Source organism: Pezoporus occidentalis, unplaced genomic scaffold (assembly GCF_034315485.1).
Source record: "Pezoporus occidentalis ecotype Australia unplaced genomic scaffold, CSIRO_AGI_Poc_V1 ctg21, whole genome shotgun sequence".
NCBI classification, from domain to species: domain Eukaryota; kingdom Metazoa; phylum Chordata; class Aves; order Psittaciformes; family Psittacidae; genus Pezoporus; species Pezoporus occidentalis.
Window position 1 is genome coordinate 2594063 of NW_026913964.1, and position 18547 is coordinate 2612609.

At 48.1% G+C, this 18547-nt stretch overlaps 1 protein-coding gene and 1 long non-coding RNA gene across 7 annotated transcripts in view; one reads left to right on the forward strand and one right to left on the reverse strand.

Annotated features, from left to right (window-relative positions):
- Nucleotides 1–1011: 1011 nt before the first annotated feature.
- ACTN1 (actinin alpha 1) overlaps nucleotides 1012–18547 on the forward strand; it is an 87320-nt gene continuing 69784 nt past the window's right edge. For 4 of the 6 annotated variants that reach the window (XM_062619206.1, XM_062619208.1, XM_062619210.1 and 1 more), the window contains exon 1: nucleotides 1013–1282. In XM_062619206.1, the coding sequence (XP_062475190.1) occupies nucleotides 1178–1282 (105 nt within the window). In that variant the 5' untranslated portion in view covers nucleotides 1013–1177. Of the gene's footprint in view, nucleotides 1283–18547 lie in introns of all 6 variants that reach the window. The other 2 variants (XM_062619207.1, XM_062619211.1) reach the window with 1 other exon arrangement.
- LOC134163939 (uncharacterized) lies at nucleotides 14337–16448 on the reverse strand. The gene is made up of 2 exons (XR_009964918.1): nucleotides 16334–16448; nucleotides 14337–14550 (listed from the first exon to the last, which is right to left on the reverse strand). It is a non-coding gene; the product is annotated as an uncharacterized LOC134163939 (long non-coding RNA).

The following is an 18547-nucleotide window of genomic DNA, read 5'->3' on the forward strand; positions in this document are numbered from 1 at the left end:
GGACACGAGCTCACTCTGCCCTGGATGGTATTGTGGAGAGGCATTTCTTTGGGCTTCCTCTCACTTTTGTGACTGATACAATCCTTCTTGTCTGCGAGACTACAGGGGTAAACTAATAATGCCACTGTATTTTTTTCAATCCCTTCACTCAGTTTAACTGACAGAAACCCATGTGAAACAATTGTGCATCCATACAGTCCTTCACGGTTTGTCTCTCTCCTGGGAAGCCACTAGATGAGCCAACTGCACTGTCGTTTGGCGTTCTCTTGTTAAACAGGGTCTCCGTGGGCAGAAAGCGCAGGCATGCCTGGCAGGCCTGGCGCAGGGAGAGTCTCATTGGGTGCACCGCTGTTGACTGCGGGTGTGACGTCTTGGCCGGCAGTGCTGGCAATCCTAACCTTGACCCAGTTACCTGTCAAGAACAAGAGAAAATAAGTTCATTTTTGGCACCCTAGGTGCGAACACACCCGTATGACCCCACGAGCAAGCTGTCTTCCGAGTGGGGTGGCTGCAGGACGGGAAGGCTGTGGCCTAGAGGACGGGCCACCAGCTGTGCCACGTGAAAACATCCTCACAGGGACACAGTGCTGCCCTGACCCGCCACCCCCCGCGCCTCTCAGCCCCTGAGAGCGGATCTGAGGGGCCCGCTACCGCGCACCGACGCCCCGTCCTGCCGCCGCGGAGCTTCTGGGACAAAAATGCCCCGAAAGCGTCACTGAGGTTCCCGGCCCATCCCGGGCCCACGGCCCGGCACCACTCAGCATCAACATCACTCAGCCTCAGCCACGGCCACTGCCACACCGCCGCAGGAGACGTGTGGGGCGGGGCTGGGGGCGGGACGCAGCGGGCGCAGCCCGCCTATCACGAAGGCTGGGTGCCCTGACGGACGTGCTGCGTCACCAATGAGCGAGGCGCTGTGCCCGGGAGCTGCCGCCTCTGTGGCGGGTGTCCTGCCAATGGGAGGCGCGGGGGCAGTATTGCGGGCGGGGGGGTGGGGGTGTGTCCCGCCCCCGCCTTGCTGCGCGCGGCTGAGGCTGAGGTGGGAGCGGGCGCTGCCGCCGCCTGCTCGGGCTGAGCGGCCGCGGGGCCGGTCACAGCGGGCAGCCACCGCGGCGGGCGGGACACGGGAGGACGGGGCTGACGGACGGGACAGAGACGGGCCGTAGCATCAGCAGCCATGGATCACTACGACCAGCAGCAGACCAACGACTACATGCAGCCGGAGGAGGATTGGGACCGGGACCTGCTCCTCGACCCGGCCTGGGAGAAGCAGCAGAGGAAGGTGAGAGCGCCGCTCTCCTCTTCCTCACACACACGCACCGCGGGGCCGCCGGAACCCGGCCTCGCCACCCCCACCGGCTGCGGCGGGGCCGGTGCGCTCCTGGCCGAGGCTGGCGCGGCGGAGCGGGTGGGGTGGGCGGGTGATGGCAGGGCGCGGAGGGGAGGGAGGTGCGGCGGCGGATCTCACCGCAGCAACAGATGTACGCCCTGTCACCGGCAGCAGGGCCCGCAGGTGGGCGCGGGTGGAGCGGGGACCCCGGGGGGCAGCGGGGAGCGGTGGCGGGTCCCCCCACCCCCGCGCCCCCTCCGTAGCCCCGCCGGCCGCCCGCTGCCCGCGCCCCGGCCCCGCCGTCCTGGCAGCGGGACGGTGACTGGCTTCTCGTTTGAATGGTGTGGTTTAGGGCATGGCTTGCGAGGACTCATGTCCAAAAATGGTAACATTCGGCCCCTTTTTTTTTAAGCCGAAAGGGTGGCGGTGGGGAGGGGAGCTCAGAGGAGCAGCGCCAGCCTCGCCGCTCGCTAGTTAGGTATTCTTTTTTCCCTCCCCCTTTAGACCCAAAAGCATCCTGTATGAGATCACTCGGGAATCCTAATCCCCGGAACATTTCCGTTTTAGTCACTTCATCGAGCAACAATAAGGCAGAATTTGAAGCAAACACTCATGCTAACATGGCAGGGGCACCTCGGAGTGCGCGTCTCCCACCTCTTTCCCAGCCAGGCACTTGTTTGTTCCGGGCTCACGTTTTGGATCGTGCCTGGCTCTGCCTGAGCTATGAGCAAGCAGGAGGATCCTCAAAGCTTCCGTGCTAGAGGGGAGGCTGTTGCTTATTTGTGCTTAGATGATACATTACTATATATAATGTAGCCCATGGTATGGGGCTTCCTGTAAGAAGCTGTGAGCAACTGAGAAGGAGGGCACACCAGTGAGAAGACTCCTCTTCAGCCCATCTCCTTTCCCACCTCCTCTGCTTCCAGATGAAGGGTTTCTAGGTTCTCCTGTTCGCAGCTCTTTGAAATGGTGCTGCTGAGAAGTCTTTGCCTTGGAGTCTGATGAGTTAGTTGAAGGTGGTAGCTATAGAGCTGCTCTCAGCGGTTTACTCTCTTGGAGGGACTTTGGTGGTGAGAGTAGACAGCAGGAGAATTAAAGCACACAAACCAAGGCATTTAATGGAGACAGAGGTGATGGTGTGTGAGCTAACATTTCAACAAAGGAGAAAGAGAGGAACGCAGTCTTGGTCTGGGGTGTGAGTGCTGGATGGCTTATCAGAAAACTGGGTTCTACTTCTTTGAGGAGGGAAGTTTCCTCCTCTTCAGAAGATCTGTTTGGCTCAGATCTGTATCTCCAGTTGCATGCCTCTATCTGGCCCATACATCTAGAAACAGCCAGAGGGACTCGGAGTGAGATGGCCAGTATTGCTCACTGTCAGGGAAAATGGTTGTCATGCTGTGGGGGTGCAGGGTGAGGCAAATATTTTATATGTAGTGGGACACTAACTTGGTTGTCAGAAGAAGGAGCTAAACCTTTGGATTAATAAGTAGTCTCAAGCACCAAGTTGTGATATGTGCTGTAAAGGGCGTATTTTAATATTCTTTTAATATTACCTCCTTCCAGGAGATTTTAATTCCTCTTGGTCCTATCACAAGAGGGGGACAGAGAGCTACTCTCTTAACTTGGGTTACTTGTGCAGAGGAGGGGAGAATCTAAGAGGAAGTTTTAAGGAATTAACATATCTACTTCAAAATAATCAAGCCAATTTCTTTTGATGGTCATCCAGCTGATTTGACATGCTGGGTGTCTCTCTCCAGCTTGCTGGACAGGATGGCTCTACATAGTTTAAGTGTCCTTTGGTGGTGGGGTCACTTGGTTGTTTCTCTTCCTGCTGATGGACAGCTGAATCTGCTACCTTCTGCAGTGGGTGCAAGCTCATAGTTCTATTGTGATGCACCCCTCTGTTGTCTGTAGGTAGGAAGATCAGGTCTGGGAGAGATGGCTCTTCCCAGTTGAGCCTGTCAGGCTAATGTCCCCTCAGAGGGATCAATGTGAGCAGGCTCTGCAGGTATTGAGGGACAGTCTTGTTCCCCACCTTGCAGCTGAATGTGTCCAAAAGCCCTGTTGGGGTCTTGGGCTTGCTTCCTTTGCAGGTGGGAAGATAAGTGTATCCACCAACCATAAACTTCACATGTGTGGTGTAGTAAAGCTGTCACCCCTTCTTACCTCTGAAATGAAATCATTGCAATAGTATAAATATTCATTACCGTACACATTAGTTAATAGCCTGCTGAGGTGAACAGGAGAGATTTGTGCCTCTCAAATATTGCTGTAGACTCTCTTCAGGCTTAATCTTTCCTAGTTGACTCACATGTTTTAGGTTTTTCTTCACCTAAGGAACACCTAGAAAATTTCTGACAAAGGAAATCTGTCTGATTTATTACTAAATCTGACTTAAGTATTACTGAATTATTTCCATTATTATTTATGGCACTGAAGCCAGCCAGAGAGGTTGACTTGAAACTTCCATGCTCAGGCCCCCTCTAGGAGGGGAGACAGCATGTCTAAAGCAGTGGCATGGCCAGTGAATTCACTCAGCAAATGTCAGGGCAAGAAGCGGCCATGTCCTGCTGGCTATTTCCAACCCAGCCCCTCGTGTTGTAGCTCAGTAAGGCCCTGCAGGCTGGCAATAGCTGTGCCTCAGTGCTGTCCTCCACAGCTTTGTGCAGCTGGGACTAATTGAGTCTTGGGAAGAAACAGTCTGGAGATATTGCTCAAAGATGAATTGAATCCAGCTCCCATTCTCCTGTCTGCATGGGCTCAGCAGAGCTCATGGCAGGCATCAGAAGCAGGAAGATCTGCCGGGTTTTTAGTAGCAGGCTCAACAGACGCACTGTAAAGGTAAGAAGCTTGCTGAGTTTTTGGGGGGTGGTTCAGTTTTCCTACCTGTGCTGAGGCACAGATACACACAGTCTTTGCTGTCTGGCATGGTGCTTGAGATATGATCCCATGAGCTGCTTTGAGGTGGGTAAATAGGTGAGTTGCAGAGTGGAAATTCATGTTTGGAGGGTGAAGCTTCTTTAACGTGATACAGAGAAGAGACACTGGTCTCGTGCCTCTTCCCACCTGCCCCTTCCTGGGAAGTTACTGTTTTACAATGCGGGGATAAAGTGACAGTTCCTGGGAGGAAAGTGGCTTTCCATGGGAAGCCTACTTTTCATGTCTATCAAAAGAGATTATAAGAGGTTTTAAAGGACTTGTCATAGCATAGCTATTCATAAGTAGTAAAAAAATAGCGTGCAGAACAAATTCAGCTGCTTCTCACTTGATATAAGCCTGTGCACAGCCTTTTGTGTAGGAGCAGGGGGTCTCTTCTTGAGATTAAAATACTTTCCCTTTTGCACTGCTGAATTCATCTCACTAATTTATTCTAATAGCAATTTTTTTTCCTCTCCCTTCTCTCTTCTTTTCTGTCTGGAGTCAGGAGAAGAACGCTGAAACCCACTGCAACAGTTTCACCTAGCTTTTCAGATAGTTTGCCATGTAAAAAGCATGTACCTAGGTATTTACTCGCCGAGAGTTTGTCACTTGTGCCCACAAGGACATCTTTTCTTCTGATGGCAAATGGCCAGCTGCAGTGTTCAAACTTTTCCTGAGTCACCTGGGGGCTTTTGGTGAAGGAGCTGGATTTGGAGTTGAGGGACTGGGAGGTGGGTCTTGGCATTCAGCACACCTGGCTCATCTTCACAGTTGAGGGGAAGGGAAGGGTGAAAGGGAAAACTTTCTGCCATGGCCTGCTGAGTGTCCCAGGGAGGACAAAAATGATGCTGTGAGGAAGCTGGTGCTGTTTTGGGGTGTGGGTGAGTCCTCAGGCCCTGCCTGCAGCAGGATCTCCTCTTGGCCACTCTAGTTTCACGAGCTGGTTGTTCAAGGTGCACCTCATTTGGGGTCTGTTTTAAAATCTGACCTGAAGCAACTTGTCCCAGCTGTTGAGCTGGGGGAGGTTGTTAAGTGCTGAATTGCTTTCTGACCTGACAGCTGCCATCTTGGCAATGTCATTAGGAAGCAGTTTTCATTTACAGCGTATGGAAGACAGCCATATACAAATTAAATGCTGTAAGGAATGATAGTAATGTTTTTTATTAAATAAAATAGTAATAATTAAAAAATCAGATCGCTGAACTAAACGTGCCTTGCCTTTATCCAGTGCTGCTCTGCTTCACCAGGTTGACATTTCTGTGGCAATGTGGCAGTAAGTGATATCACTGGCTGAGAGAATTTACAGTGCTGCTGAAGCAGTGATAATGCAAACTTTGGGAACACCTTTTCTGCCCTAAACAAGTACTTACAAAGTACAGTTATTCATGAACTTACAGAAATTCCCTGTTAGACATGGGAGTCTCCTGTATCTCCTCTCACCACTCTATGCCATGCCCTGCAAGTGAAGATACGCATAAACACAATGACCTAAAAAGCCATGGGTCTCATGGCTCTGCTGTGTCTGCATGCAACAGATCTTGCTGCTCTTGTTAGGATTTGAGTTTTGGGGATAAATGGAGCCCAGGTCCCTTATGGAAATGCCCCACCTCCAAGCCTGCTGGTAGCATGCTCAGATCGGGTGGTATGAGTGTGACTAGCATCTCTGACAGTCACGGCTTCCTTTTCTCTTGGATTGAGTGACCTCTTGTCAGACAGAGTCTATTTTGGGAAGGGTATCTAGATTTCCAGAAGGCTGAAGTGAACCCACGCAGAGGTGTGATACCACACCTAATCTGTAGTTTGCTAAAGTTTCTTTCAGTACAATCATAGATTCAGCAATGAGGTAAATGAATGTGTGTTGGTGAATGTATAGCACCATATTGGGTTCCTTTGCTCCCACTGTGAGTGACACTGTGTAGTACTTGACTGGCCATAGAGAGGGATAGTCCTTGTGTGTCTTATTTTGCACCAACCAGTGTCAATACAGAAGCAGAATGGTGAAATTCATAAGACTGCTTGCTCAGCTGTTTTTTTTTACGGTCAGGCAGGCAATATAGATCACCAGATATCTCTTTATCTTTCAGATCAAGCTTTTGTTGTTTAACATATGTAGCTTATTGCCAGATGCTTGCTCTTCCAAACGTTAAACTCAAAACTTCAGAGCTAGGGCTCTGGAAATAACTGGCTTTGTAAATCAGTTATTTATCCTTGAATTTGGGAGCTGCCTCATACTTTTCTATGATCAGGTTTTGTCAGGAAGTGTGTGCCTTGGGGGTTCTTGGCAAGAACATTATCATTCATTGTAACTTCTTAGTGATGAATGAGGCATGTGCACTTTGCAGTGACATATCCTGCATCCTATTTAAGGGGAGAAACTAAGGAGAAAGCAGGCTTGGGTTAAAAAAGAGACTGCACATTCTTTGGTTTTGGTGGGGCGCTCTATAACAGATCCCAAGGATCAACTTGAGAGAAGAACATGATACTGATCAAACCGTATTGAGCTGTTCCTTCTCCTAATCCTCTGGGGGAGGATGAAACACTTCAAAGGCATCCAGCCACAAGCCCAGCGATGTAAAGTGTGTCTGTCTGGGGAATTTCTTGCTGACTGCTTCAGGCAACCAGTTTAAATTCTTGTGCATGTGATTTGGTAATGACATTTTTTTCTGCGCATAAGTGCAAAGGCTGGAGAGGATAACATTGTTTTCCTCCCTGACTGCTTGCAGTGCTCGGTGCTATAGCTTGGGGTGTCTGGCGTGCTACGTAGGGCATCTTTAAGCAGAAGCTGTTTGGAAGCTTCAGTTTTCTTAGCTGTCTGATGAGAACTTGCCCCTTTAGAAGGAAGCACATGCTTTTGTATGAGATGATGTTGTCGGGCTGTGAAATTCAAGTGTAACTGGATAGTAGCTGTGAGAATGTAGGCTGGTAAACCTGTTCAGTAAAAGTGTTCATGAACTCAGGGGTCACGTTTTTAGAAGCCATGTGTGTTACAGTGAAGACCCAGTGAACAGTACTTGCTCTTCCCAGCACCGACGTGATCACCATGAATGGTAGTAGTATGTTTCCAGCTGCTCTTGCTGTAGGCTCTTCTCATGTGTGCTGTGAGAGCAGTGCAGATCTCATGCATTTTTAATTGGAGGAGGAGCAGGGTTCAGTTGGCCTCCCCAGCCAGGTTGTGACTCTGTGTGCTTTTGTGTGCTGTCTCAAGTAAGCTTTCAAGCAGCAGTGACAGAGGTGGTGAAAACTTGCACGGATGTGCTGGGAGGGACTGAGAGCATTTCCAGGTGCCTGTGGATTATCACTGTTGTGCCTGATGCTCAGGTTGTTCTCTTGGGTGCACTTATGCTAGCACATGGCTGTGCTTTTTCTACAATGAGGTGCAGGCCCAGTCACTGTAGAAAAGATGCTGGAGAAGCTGTCTGGGGAAATGTCCTGAAGCTGCTAAAATATGACACATACAGTGGACTGGTCTCACCTTAGTGTGTTGTGTCTGCCCCAGGGGCTTGAGGGATGTATTGTGGTGATTTTGTACAGTCTAAGCAATAATATTTGAGGAGGATGGGGGATACATAAGAACCTGAAACTGTTTTCTTGACACTTGTGGCTATTGGAAGCATGGTTACCATACGGAATGTTCTTACCGTGACTTCTACAAATCTTGTATAGCTGTGTAAAACCCTCTCATTCCCTCAAAGCCATAGGCGAACTCTGTGTGTAGGGGGAAAAACATGTGAAGCATGCTTGGCAACTTAGGTGGCAGAAACGTGCTATTATCAGGGAAGGCAGAGTCACAACTTCGTCATAGAGGCATAAGATTTGCTCTGACCCTGGGACACTGGGGCTGAAGCATGTTACACAGAGCTTGGATCTGTTGGGATGAGTTGGTGTAGAGTGGTGAGATAGGCGTGTCAGCAACAGGACCTGCTGTCTGGTGCCAGTTGTAGAATCATGGAATAGTTAGGGTTGGAAAGGACCTTTAGATCATCTAGTTCCACGCCTTCCCGCCCTCCCCCCGCCTCTGTTTTATTGAGCTAGCCACCACTTCACTTTGACTCTGGCATGTGAAACTGATGTACAGGTCTTCAATAGAGTCACCGAGATCCCTGAGACTGAACTGGGGACTTCTTGGGCAAACCCTAAAGACACCTAAGTGAGAAAAAAACAGTAGCATTAATAAGATTAACCAGAAAAGCTTGCTTCCTGTTCCCCTCCCAATGTTGCATTCCCTGCCCTCATTTCCCCCACTGCATGAGAGCAGAAGTTGGTCATAGGATGTTTGTGGTGTGGCCTGGGGCCAGTTTAACCTCTTGGCTCCCTATTAGGTAGTAAGACAGAACCGCTTTTTTTTCCTCATGTGGATTTCCTGTCGTTGTGTCTTTCTCATTTAGCTGGCAATGTGTGTATCTTATTTGGTAAGGGCTGGGTCAGGCTTTTGCAAGCCAACCCTTGTACCAGTACCGCAGCTGGCTCACTTTAGACTTTTGCTTGCAGTTGTCCTTTCTTGTCCTTCCAAGTTCGTTGCTGCTTTGGAGCATTACAACATGAACAAGGCTCTGCAGAGACCTTCTCCATGCTCAGTGCACTGAAACAGCTCCCATTGGCAGGGCTGGGGTGTGCATGAATAAGTAGGGGCTTTTGGAGTCTCATCCAGATTGAATCTTTGATTTGTCATTCCACTTATGTAGACCAAAAGTCTCCTGGAAATGTACTTGTCCCTGTGGTGTGGGAAAAGGCAGCAAAACTGTCCTTTCCATTGTATTGGAGCCAAGATGGAAGTGCTGGCAGGTGAAAAGGCTGTCTTGGCTATTAACACTCACAACAGCAGACACCACTTATATGATTCTCCATATATCACCTGTCTGTGATAGATTGGAGTGGTTTCAAGTAGGTCCGAATACCATCAATCCAGGCTTCTGGGCAATCTTGCAGAAACACACCAGTGGGGATAGCTGATAGGAGGCTGAAGGGTAGACTTCTTAAGAAGCAACTTTTTCCACTTCTGCTTAGATGGCTTATGTGGTCACGGGAAGGCATGGGTGACTTGATGCATCAGCTGGTTGCTTCTTTAGCAGTCTGCTTGACTTTGCAGTGACCATGCATTACTGTGGTGTAGGGTCTGCCCTTCAGGATAGGACAGGTGGGCTCTGCTCCTGTGTCTTAACGTGAGCTCCTCGTTTGCAGAATAACTCTTGTGACATTTTGTGTCTCTGTGCCACACAGCGCAGTGTGGATGGGCAGCCTGCTTGCTCTGCCCCTTCTGTGAGCAGGGTGCAGGAGGCTGGAGAGGTTTCATGCAGAATAATCAATTCTTCCTTTCATGAGTCTGAGGACAGCTCTCCCATAATACATAGGCTCTGAACCAAGGCCAGTTGGCAGCAGAGGAAGGACTTGTGCTTTCCATAGCCTTTGCATCAGGCAGCCAGGGCACTTGTAACTCCTTGCTGTAGCATATGATGCTAAGCACATGGACTTCACTGCTGCTGTAAATGGAAGTTGTGCTGTTACATCTTTGCTCCGGGAGCTAGCCCATAAAGGCTTCTCAGAGATGAGGGAGAGCAAGAGAACCATGTATGGTCTCTGTATCCCAGCTGAGTGCTCTTTTCTTCATCATGGAAAGTGATGTGTGCATCCCAGAACCCTGTTTCCTGGCCAGATTCCTTGGGTCTATGGCAGCTGAGTTTCTCTTGCCACCCAATGTACTTACCTGTGATCCCCTCAGTTTATTTAAATCTATCCTTCAGAAGATGAGTTAGTTCTGCTCTTAGATGTATTATCCACAAGAAAATGTTATAATTTGGTTCCACAGGTGAAGAAAAAAAAAAAACAAAAAGGAGCAAGCTCTTAACTGCTAAACAGTATCAAAGAAAGGACACTTCCTTTAAAGCTGTTTAGACCGTGTCTATGCCAGGGCTTATCACAACAGAAAATACTTAATTTGCTAAGGAAAACTTTGCAGTCAAAAGCAGTTCCAGCTTTTAAACATATTTATGCTTCCAGGTGAGTTTCTTACATGTTTCTTCTGGTTTGGGAGATGTGGAGATCTCCCACCGATGAGGGAGGGGAGGGCAGTAGCTTTGGTGCAAGGGCGTGGTGGGAAGAGGAGCATGGGGCTACCTTTGTTCAAGCCTCTGTCTTCCCTGTAGCTGTGCTCCCGGTGCTGCTGTGTGGGAGGAGCACATCCAGAGGAAGCGAAGCGTTTATCTTGACCACACCTGACTCCACACACAAAGCAAGTCCTTGTGCTTAGTCAGCGCTTGCTCATTGAGCACCTTTTGGCAGTGGCACTTGCAGGCGGCTGTGCTGTGCAGAGGAGGTTGGTAGGGGTGGTACGTCCATGAACACAGTCTTTCAAAATGGCTAACGCGTGGAAACTTGCCGTTTCCCGAGGGTTTTGTTGGGCTGTTGGGGAACTCTGGCCAGGGATGAGGCTATTTCCAGCTGTGGTGAGCCAAGTGTGAACTCACTCTGGGCAAGGTGCCCAGCTCCATGGTTCTCTCTTGCCAGAAATCCTCACCCTCCAGCCAGCGATACCAAACTCAGTTTCTGCCAGCTGTCATCTGAAGTCCTCTGAAAGGAGAGGGGAACAAGGAAGCCAAGCACAGCAAGATACCGCTGAGGAGGGGGTGAGGGGATTCATTGAAGAGTTTGTGCAGGAGACACAATGGATGTCACCACCAAGGTGTGGTGGTTGTGGGTGGTGGGGTGCAGGGGTTTGGCCTTCCTTAGTTGGGCAGAGCTGCCAACCCACAAGGGTGTACTGCTGGCAGTGCCATCAGGATTGTCATCAGAGAATGAGTATTGTTCCCTTCATAGTGTGTTTCAACACACTAGATTTCTTCTGTAAAGTAGGATAGTCTTTTCTTCTTTTGTGGAAGCTGCTGTGGGGCAGAAGATGCCCATCAAGGGGGAGGCTGTGCCTCTGGGACCTATTGCCATCCAGAAAAGGCATGGCCACCTTCCATAGCTGGCAGTGCTTCTTGTTGCTGTCTTAGTGCATTGGGATAAGACTTTTTGCAGGGATCCATTGGCCCACCTGCTTTTCTGCAAGGTGGTCAGTCAGATGCAGAGGAAGGGTAAGATGTGTGAGAATCCAGGACTCTCCCTGCATGTTCCTTGTATGGACTTTTGGCAAATGGAAGGACTAACGGATTAGAGCCTGATACTGTGGTCCTTCCAGTGCTGGCACCAATTGGCAATGAAAAGAAACTTCGAGCTTTCTGGCGGCCACCTTTGGCTCCTGATACTGTCTGTGGGTGTTTGCATTTGGTGGTTTGGTTGGAGCTAGCTGTTAAAATGTTTCTAAAACTCTTGTAGTTACATCTCCTTGCATGCTGAAACAAAGTCTCACAGCATCATACTCTGTAGGTACGTTAGCGTGCACACACCCGTCTGCAGCATGTCTTCTGAGTCCAGTCACGCGGAGGTGTTGGAGCTGACGGAGCCGGCGTGCGAACACGGGATCTTCTGTTCCTGCAACCACACCTCCTCCAACACTGATTTTAGTGTGCCAGCATATCATTTAGTGACACATTACACTGCTGCTTGCAGCCTGTTGCAAACAGTCTGACCCAGCCAGCTATTGACAGCCTCCTGCAGCGTGGACTGCTGAAAGCTGTTTCCATCCTAGACCCAAAGGAGTATTTCCCACCCCCTCCTGTGATGTCTTGTTTCTTTAAAGCTGTTAACTGGCCATAATCCAATCATTACTACTGTAATTAGTGAACTGCATACAGTAACTGAAACACTTGAAGCATAATGTCCTCTGTGTTTGCAGAGCTTGGAACAACTTTTGCTTGCAGTCTTGTGAGAGTTAATTACTGCTGATGACCTAGGGGTGGGTATAGGGGGTACAGGGCAAGGCTGGCACAGGCCAGTCTGTCTGTCATGCCAAGCCCTGGCTGGTGCTACTTGGCCCTCCCACAGCCCGGAGAAGCTCAGAAGCCCATGGAGGTGATCTCGTGTGCCCAGATTATGGTGATCTGCTGCCGCTTTGTCAGAAAGAAGCCTTCTCTTTGCAAGCTGTGGTCAGAAGACACCAGTGTTGGGTGGAACTTGCAGGGCAGCTGGTGGTATGAAGTAATGATGTAGTAGCACTTGACATCTGTTTTATTACATGTCTCCTTTTGCTGTCAGGGTACCCTCTTGTCACTATGCACAATGTCTGTGCTGTCCTCCCACCTGCCAAATTACTAACTTTGCAGTCAAGGCCAAGAGACTTCAGCTCCAGATTAATTCTGCAGGCCTAGGGGTTTCCAAGCAGACACATCCCTCTGCTGCATTCTTCAGCCACTTCTTTTGGGTGCAAATGAGACCGCTTTCCTGACAGGAGGGCAGTACCAACGTGCTTTTCTTCAGCCATTGTTCTGATTCCTCATTTTTACCTCCCAGTATGGAGCTTGTTGTAACTCAGGCTCTTCTTTCTTGAGGAGGAAGAGAACAGTGGTGAGGAGCAAAGTATGAACACATTTAAAGTGGATAGATGTGTGCTGTCAGCCTTTGCCACTGCTGTCTGTAAAGTTACCTTATTGCCCCAGAAATCTATTGCTATCGCTGATTTGCATGAAAGATTGAAAATGTACTTGTTGCCATGTAGGTCAGAGTGGTCAGTAAGGTGAAGAAGTCCTAGAGTTCCAGTGGCTAGAGATAGATGTGGTGGGCCTTGTGACATGCCAAGTTCTCTGCTTGCTGTCCTGAGCAGAGTCTGCCTATTGCCATGTACTCTGTCCTAGCAGTTATTTGCATCTTCCTGCAGTCTCTTACCGTGCTCACATCCTGCAGGGTAACTGGGGAAAGGGACAGTCTTTCTGGCCTGTGTTTGTATACTGCCCTGCCCCACGGAACTCTGATCTGTGAGCATGGTTCCCAGGTGCTGTAAAGCCACAAGCACTGAATAGATGGTAGCATAAAAAGTTGTATCTAAAACTGATTATCTTAAGACAAGTTGTGCTAATTATAGCACGTAAAAGTTGCTTCCCATTAGTAATTTCAATTGCTTGACTCAATGAAATTGTTTTCAATTCTGTATTCAACACTAGTACCATGCATTTGACTTGCTGTTGGTTTCAGGTGATGGCACAGCCGCTGTTGGCTCACCCTGCTTGAGTGCTTCCCTGTCCTCAGGATGAGATCTAGTAATAGACCACTTCAGAGTGATGCTTCTGTATTTCTGGCATCTTTAGCTTCAGATGTCTGCTTTCAGACTTCTTGCTACAAACTTGAGGGTATAGATGACCCTTTCTCCACACCCTTCCAACTCTGTCAGTGTAATACAGCAGTATTAGGTAGTAAGTTTCTGATGTGGGTGTAAACAAAGGGAATAAAATCATGAGCATACTATTTTTTGTTAAATTTTGCTTTGAGTTTAAAATCTCCCATGCTGCCCCTTGTTATCTTTTTCTGCTTACAGTTTCCTATCTGAAATTCTCCTTCCTCCTCTTCTCATCTTCCTTTCCTTGCCTCAACTTCATTAACAGGAACTGGGAAGGAAAATCTGCTTTCCCATCTTACTCTGCCATTGGGTTCAGTGATTTTATATGCTTTGAAGATTGCTGTTTTGCTTAGGTGAATTGCTGGCTTTCATGGTCTGATACATCAATAAAATGATGTGGTGCTGGAAAGTATGGTGCTTTTGAAACTTTTTGTTAGTAAGTTTTTAATAATTATCTTTAATCTATTTTGTGTAGACACTGCTTTGGTGGTGTTACTTGCACCAGAACAAAAGCCACTCTTCCAATCTTAGTGGAAGAGAATGAAAATATTAGGTAAACATGCCTATTTCTATCTAACTGGGGCTTAATTTACCCTCCATTTGCTACTTGCTTTGCCTTCTCAAGAGGATACGAGTAGGTAAAATATTTTTACATATGTATAGTGTGGGATAGCGCACTCCAGAGCTCTTGATGTAGTTTGCATAGCACTTAGCTGCTTTTTGAGTAGTGAACTTCGGTACTTCTGCAGCTATACTGAAGGAGTGAATAAATGTATTGTTTAATTGTAGTCTGTAAAGTGTATTCTAGACAGTTTGCCAGAGGGTGACATAAAGTATATCCAAACTGGCAGTCCCTAATTATTCCAAAGACCTGCCAAAATCTTGGGGTTTGCACCTAATTTATTTAACTTTTGCTTATGCAAGTGTTGAGTGTTCTCTCTTCATCCCTTTACTTGGGGCAAGACTCATTCCAGATGCAGTTTCACAATCTTCAGTCCAGTTTGACTGTGCTTATCTGACACTTGTTCTCAGCTGGATGCGCCCATGGTCAGCAAAGTGAGTTTTCAACCAGACAGCACAGTTGATCCTGCTGAGCCTAAGGTTAAGAGAAGAAGGGGGTGACAGAGTGAGAGAAGTTGAAGGGTGAGTGCAGAGTGGGACTGCCCACTTTAACGGCAGCTTGTCAATAAAGTGGTCAACACCAGCCGTTAAACCAGCCCCTCAGCAATATGGTTTTTGGAGCTGCAGCAAATGCATATGGGATATGGCTCTGGCAGCCAAAAGGAGCTTGAGGTTTGTGCTGTGTTCCAGGCTTCTGAATACCTTTTATTCGGTTGGAAAGCAAAGCAATGCTTTCTCACTTTCTTGTAAGTCCTGCCCAAATTCCTTGAATTTTTGCAGCTTGGACCAGGTGATAGTTCTAGTCTGCATGTGAAAAGAATAAACTGTCCGCCAACTCTCCATAGGTAGGAATGCAGCTCAAAACCACCTCTAGCCATGCAAAACATTTGAGATTATGGGGGAAGGGATTTGGAGTGGGAGAATGGAAACCTGCCTGCCACAAGTAAGTAATGTTGAAAGCAGAAAGACTATGTTTATGGCTTGATAAAGAGGGCTGCACTAGCAGTAGCTGCCTGAGAAGTAAGTATTCTCAGTGGCTCCTTCCCTCCCTTGCAAGGCACAGCCTCTGTATTGCTCCAACATAACTGCTTGCGGACATGAACTGTGAGCTATGTGAAAGAACTGAATCGGTGTTAAAATTAATGTACCAAAACGGTAGAAGAGTTGAACATAGATAGCTCCCCACAGTGAGGGAGCAGCAAGAGAATGTGAAAAAGCTGGAGAGAGCCTAAGTTAAAAAAAATATATATATCTGAACTGTTTTTGCAGTGGAAATAAAGATAGGTGGATCTGTGTTCTGAACATTGCATTGCCTGGTCCCCAGGCGCTGGCCCTGGACTGGGGTTTGGCATCTGTCTCATTTTCAAGTCCAATGCAGTCTCCCGCCTTTTGGATGTGAGTGCTTAATAGCCAGTCAAAAAACTGCTGTGCAGCAGCTGCTGAGCTGGGAAAGAAGCTGCTTCTGTTGCCTATGCAGGAACATTAGCCCCCTCCTCTTAGGCCCTGCAGAGATTGCCAGAGTTTAGGGCAGTTCACACGAGCCCAGTTACTGAAGCTTTGCGGAAACAAAGCTGCTCAGTAAGCGCAGTCTTTATCCCTCCAAGTCTGAAAGATCAAAACCCGAGGACTTTGCCATGCTGCTTTGCAGAATACCAGACTTCTTCCATGAACAGGTACCAGTAGTCTGATCCCCATCTTTAAAGAGCAGCAAGGCTGCTGTAGGGAGTTTGGGGAACAAAAGGCTGTGCTGTGGGTTGCCCCTTCACGCCTGGGAGCTGGTGCTTCCCTGTTGGGATAATGCAGTAGGACTGGCTCCTGCTACAGTGAGCTGAGCAGGAATCCCCTATCAGCAGGGGAATGCTCTGCTGCAGTGGTTCCACTGATGGGTGCCTGGCTCTTTATTCCCTGACAATGCATAGTGCTCTGGTCTGCTTTTGCTGCCTGGTCACTGTTGATATGGACCGTGTTGGCTCTGCCAACTGTTGCTCAAGTGTACTTCAAAGTCTACAGCATGAACATATCAGGGCTCTGTGCCGAGTCTTCTTGGGTAGAGCTCAGCCTACAGCAGTCCTAAATAGAGAGAAACCACACAGAGCTGGGGACAGGCTCTAAATTATCAGGGTTGGGTTCTTAAGCATCAGGAAGTCAGGAGGAAAAAAAGTCCTAGAGAGTAGCCTGCTAAGTAATGCAAGAGGCTTAGTTGTTTTGGCAACTGAGGAGGGAAGAAATAAATTCTAATTCACTTAACAATACCTTACCTGCATGCAGAAATGGGTTGGTTGGCTTATGGCATGGGAGGCTCTCTAACGTGGAAATGACTAACTTCCTCTGGCAGTTGCCAGTACAGTGCATAGGATGTAGGAGGTAGGACGTGTGGAGGTACTAGGCCACTAATAAGTGTAGCTAGACTTGCTAAGTAGCAGGCTGAACTTAACGCTGTGGAAAATCCACTTTTGGAGTTGGATTGCCGGATTTGTGCAGGAAGAAAACATTTCCCTTACAAGCACAATACTCTGTGGCCATCTGATGGCATAAGAGGAAGGAAGAGTTCTGCAAAGGTTAGATCCTACGTGCCTTGATGATAGGATATGTAATCCCATGGGAGGGAAGAGGATCGCATGGGAAAGAGGGGCTGAAATTCCTCTTCCCAAGCTGTGGTGGGTATTGGTGCAGGGTTGTGTGGTCATAATTGCACAACACTTGTAGCAGCAGTTGGAGTGGGAGCACAGCATGTGATGCCCTGTGCTAGATGCTTGTGCAGCAGCCGCGGTGTCTCTGGGTAATGGCCAATACCTACTGTAGTTTGTAATAATCGCGTGATTGCTTGCTGAGGAAAGGGCTGGGACAACTGTGCCCTTGCTCTTCAAGGCCATCCGCTGGTTATTCAGTGTGTTGGGAGTGGGATTATTTCTTCCTGGCCCACAGACGAGATTAGCTTGAGCCTCCCACTGTGGGATCTTAATTACCCATACCCTTTTCTCTGTGAAGCTGCACGTAGACCGGTTGTATTGCTGGATGTGGCTGTCACTGGTGCCCAGGCATATGCTTGGGTCAGAGTAGAGTAGATCACTGAATAAAGCAGACTTCCAGGGGACTGGTTGTGGTGGAAATCACATTCATCCTTCTTCAAACTTCTATTGTGTGGTCATGGTTTTCCAGAGGAAGACAGCAGCAAGCTGAAGACAAAAGGCCAGTCAGCCTGTGTAGACACTCTTTTGCTGTTCCCATTGCAACTTTGTGCTGCCATCCGACTGCCAGCAGGAAGGGGGTTAAGCACGCATATCACATGGCACAGTTCTGTTTACTTCTCATAATCGTGGCTGGCATCCAAATCCGGAAGAAGATTAGTACTTAACTGGAGACCCTGAAACAATGTGTTTCATGTTGGTACTCCTGTAAAGCTATGCAGTCTGCCATAAGCTCACTAGCAGAGACCTGCTCATCCCAGCAGCCCTGGGGGAGCTGTTGGGAGAACGTAAAATGCACTGTTTTAGGAACAAAGACTGGATTCAGCTGAACTACATTTACTATTGGTCTAAGTTTGAAGCCAGGGAAGTTTTGTCAGGAATTAATTTATTTCATAATAACTTGATCCCTACCAAAGTAGATCCTGGCTGAATGCTGGTTTGAGATTAGTGCATGAAGCTGTTCAGGCTCAATAGTAACCAGTCTAGAAAGTGGGACTGTGCCCCTTGGCATGAGGGTGTGGATGGGTGTCACTCAGCAATCTGTCTGGTACTGAATACAAGCAGTTGTGGTGCTGGAGAGCCAAGTATAGTATTCAAATTAGATTTTGAGGTGTGGTTTTGTACTTTTGCAGCATGGTATATAGCTTACCATTGCTATCAGCATGGGCATAACTGTAGCAAACTTCCAAGGGGCCCAAAGGCGGGGTGTGATTTACCTTCCTTCCACTTATCCTGCACAAGGCAGATTCCTCTGTTTTTTCTCTAACAAACTCATTTCTGCCCATATATACACATAGACACCATGGGGCTTTTTCACTTCAGTACAGTACCAGTGCATTTGTGAAGACCTGCCTTGTCCTCTTTAGAGCTTCAGCATATGGCAGCAACCTGCATTGCTGCCAATTTCCAAAGCAGTTTCTGAAGACTCCTATTATCTCTTAGGAATTGCAGAAGTCTGTTTTCACCCATGCTTCCAAAGATCTTTTTTTCCATCACTACATGTTTTTCATCTGTCTTACCTGGAAATTCTGATCATCCATGGATAAAGTTTACATGAATTAGTGGAAGAGAAAGGATGGAGAGGTGCAATCTCACCTCCTCCCCCCTCCCCTTCCTGTGATGAAGCAAAAGCTAATGGAAAAAGAACTTCTCTTGACCCATCCTGGTTGTTATTGGGGTCTATTTGCTTAGGAAGCTCTTGGTCTGAAGGGGAATAGGACAAGCACAAGCTTGAAATAAGCTTGTCCATCTGTCTTGTTACTAATGTGAGAAGGACCCTCCTTT